The sequence below is a fragment of the Phyllostomus discolor genome, unplaced genomic scaffold (assembly GCF_004126475.2).
Source record: "Phyllostomus discolor isolate MPI-MPIP mPhyDis1 unplaced genomic scaffold, mPhyDis1.pri.v3 mPhyDis1_scaffold_24, whole genome shotgun sequence".
NCBI lineage: Eukaryota > Metazoa > Chordata > Mammalia > Chiroptera > Phyllostomidae > Phyllostomus > Phyllostomus discolor.
In genome coordinates, this window is record NW_023397510.1 from 72,960 (window position 1) to 76,366 (window position 3,407).

The 3,407-nt window shown below is 40.8% G+C and overlaps 1 protein-coding gene across 1 annotated transcript; it reads left to right on the forward strand.

Moving 5' to 3' along the window:
* The first annotated feature begins 333 nt into the window (after nucleotides 1–333).
* LOC114489704 (olfactory receptor 1361-like) lies at nucleotides 334–1,498 on the forward strand. The gene has a single exon (XM_028503563.2). It carries the CDS (start codon nucleotides 486–488, stop codon nucleotides 1,419–1,421), a length of 936 nt encoding a protein of 311 aa, XP_028359364.1. The 5' UTR covers nucleotides 334–485; the 3' UTR covers nucleotides 1,422–1,498.
* The last annotated feature ends 1,909 nt before the right edge of the window (nucleotides 1,499–3,407 follow it).

Sequence of the window (3,407 nt, forward strand, 5' to 3'; positions counted from 1 at the left end):
CTATATTTTGTTTTTATTTTAGCACTTTTTTGTTTGTGTGCTTATGGATGACTCCTCTGATGTGAATATTATTTACACAAGGGCAAAAACCTTACTGTATCTGTTACCATTGCTTCTCTGGTACTTATAGCAGGGACTGACACATACTAAATACTCATTGAATGTGGAATGAATAAATGAATTAGTTTGGGGTGCCTCATTCATTAAAGCCAGATCACTGAAGACTATAAACTCTAAGACTCTAAAATCAGAATTTCCACATTGAAACTTTACCTCTGTCTCTTTCTAGGAGACTCTTTGTTCCTTCATCGATAAAGTGGACATAATAATTACTCATAGAGTTAAGTTTTGGTCAGATCATGAATAGCTATTAACATCCTGATTCCATCTTTATTTTATGCCTTTCTTTTCATCAAGACGATATTAGGGCAAGAAAAATTTTTGAAGCTCCATCCTCCATTGTATTCCTTAGTTATACCAGCGGCATGAAACCAGGAAACCACACATTCAGTGTCTCCGAATTCCTCCTTCTGGGCCTGTCTGAGCAGCAGGGACAGCAGCCTCTCCTCTTTGGCATCTTCCTGAGTATGTACCTGGTCACCCTGGTGGGGAATGTTGTCATCATCCTGGCCATTGGGTCTGATCCGCACCTTTACACCCCCATGTACTTTTTCCTGGCCAACTTCTCCCTCACAGACCTGTGTTTATCGTCTACCACAGTCCCTAGGATGCTGGCGAACATCCTGGCCCACAGGCACACCATCACCTATGCTGCATGCCTCTCTCAGATCTACTTCTTCCTTTGGTTCATTGGTTTAGATGTTTTCCTCCTGGCGGTGATGGCATATGACCGGCTTGTGGCTATCTGCCACCCCCTTCGCTACACCCTGGTCATGAGTCCCAGACGCTGTATCCTGCTGGTGGTCATATCCCTAATCCTCTCTCATTCATACTCTCTAACCCACACCATTCTCCTGGCTCAACTATCCTTCTGCGCAGACAACATCATCCCTCACTTCTTTTGTGAACTTCTCCCCCTGTTGAAACTCTCCTGTTCCAATACTTATGTCAACCAATGTGTGCTGATATACTGGGGAGGGGCATTAACCATCCTGATCCCCTTGCTAATCATAATTTCTTACATCCGCATTGTGGCTGCTATTGTGAGAATCCCATCAGCAAGTGGGAAGTGGAAGGCCTTCTCCACTTGCGGCTCCCACCTCTCAGCTGTGTGCTTGTTCTATGTGTCTGCCATTGGGGTGTACTTCATTCCCTCCACTGATGATTCTGCCAGCAAGGACAGGATTGCAGCTGTGATGTATGCTGTGGTGACCCCCCTGCTGAACCCATTCATCTACAGCCTGAGAAACAAAGACATGAAGAGTGCCCTGGGGAGACTTCTGAGCCGAAGGGCACTGTGATCTCTGTGAGGCCAGAGACATCATTTGGGGAATTCAGGGGAAATCAGCTTATCGAGTTATCTTGGTATCTGTAGCCACTTGCTAGGTTTCTAATCTAGAGCAAATTAAATAACTTCGTTGGGCCACAGTTTCCTCACCCATAACAGGATGTAACAAACTATTGTCTATCATGCAGTAATTTGGAAAGGGTTAGAAGAAAAACTATCTATATAAATATGTAAATGTATTTGTTCCAAGTCTTATGGGTAGATCTTCATTACCTTCAACAATATTCAGTATGTACCTCTGAAGTAAATATTTGCATTGCACAGAAGAAAAAACAAACGCTCAAAAGGGTTCAATTATTTGTCCAAAGTTACACAGCTAATAAGAGGCAAAGCTAGAATTTGAACACAGATAACTGATTCCAAAATGCATACATTTAATAGCTACTCTATGCGTAAATAGACGAATCCACATGTTCCTCTCAATTACTAGCTTTCTTTTTTTCTTGCTTCCCTCACACTGTTCACATACACAGCTCCAATCAATAACTTCTTCCAATACTAGCGAATGATTTGAAGATGAGGCAAGGCAAATAAGAAACTAGAGGATGGAAGAGTAAATAGATTTGGAGATTCTGGTGTCCCCCACAAGGAAGCATGCCCCTCCTTGAGCATAAGTCTCTGGTTAGATATTCTGAAATGACTTAGGAATCAAGCCACATGATCAGAGAGAAGGATGCCTAGGCCACATTATTTGGGGTCCTCACTAAATTTATCCTACCAAACCTTCCTTCTTCAGCACTATGCCAAAAGTCTATGTTTAGATCTATCTTAAAAGATAACTGTATTGACAACAGTATGGTGGTCACCAGAGAGAAAGGGGTAGAGGAAGAAAAAAGGAGGGTAAAGGGAGTCAAATAGATGATAATGGAAGGAGACCTGCTTTGGGTGGTGGACATACAACACTTTACACAGATGATGTATGGTAGAGTTATACACTTCAAAACTTGTACAAGGGTGGGGCAAAAGTAGGTTTACAGTTGTTTGTATAAAAAATAATACAACAATTAATAAGTAATAAATAACTAGGGTACTCACAACTGTAAACCCACTTTTGTACCACCCTGTATAATCTCATCAATGTCACCCCAATACATTTAACAAAATTGTTTAAAAAGATAACTATTAATTTTATTATTGCATCTCTCCCAGGGATGCTGCTAAGGATATATCCTAACAACCCACAGAGGATTTTTCAGTAACCCACAGGAGAAGTTTTAGAAACTGCACTGCACTCTGTTGATTTCTTCCCTATATAATTATGACGCTACAGAGCTCCCGCTGACATATTCAGGTTTTTAAAATAGTTTTTTTAAATGAAAATAAGACATATGCTGGAGTCAGAAATACCTGGGCTAATGTGTTAGATCTACCATTCACAGCTTGTATGACTTTCAGCAAGTTATCAACATCCTGGAGTCTCAGTTTCAAAATATAAACAAGTGAATAGTAATAGTAATGACAGTAATTATCATCTAAAGCTGTTGTGAGAATTCAAAAAGATAACACATACAAAGCCCTTAGCAGAGTGTCAATATATATGCTGTAATATGCAAATACTGTTTAAAACACAAATCATACCCAATTTTCTCTTCTCTTTTTCCTCTCCTCTTCCTTCTCATACTTTTCCTTCCCTTCTCTTCCTTTCCACCCCCTCTCAGAGAGAAGCTTGAGTTTTGTCATTTTATTTTTTTATTTTATAAAAGACTTTATTTGTTCATTTTTTTTAGAGAGAGGGGAGGGAGGGAAAAAGGGAAAGAAACATTGATGTGTGAGAGAAACACTGACTGCCTGCCTCTCACATGCCCCCAACTGGGAACCTGACTTGCAACCCAGACCCTGGGAATGTGCCCTGACTGGGAATCAAACCAGTGACCTTGTGGTTTGTATGACGACACTCAATCCACTGAGCCACACCAGCTAGGGCAACATTTGCCATTTT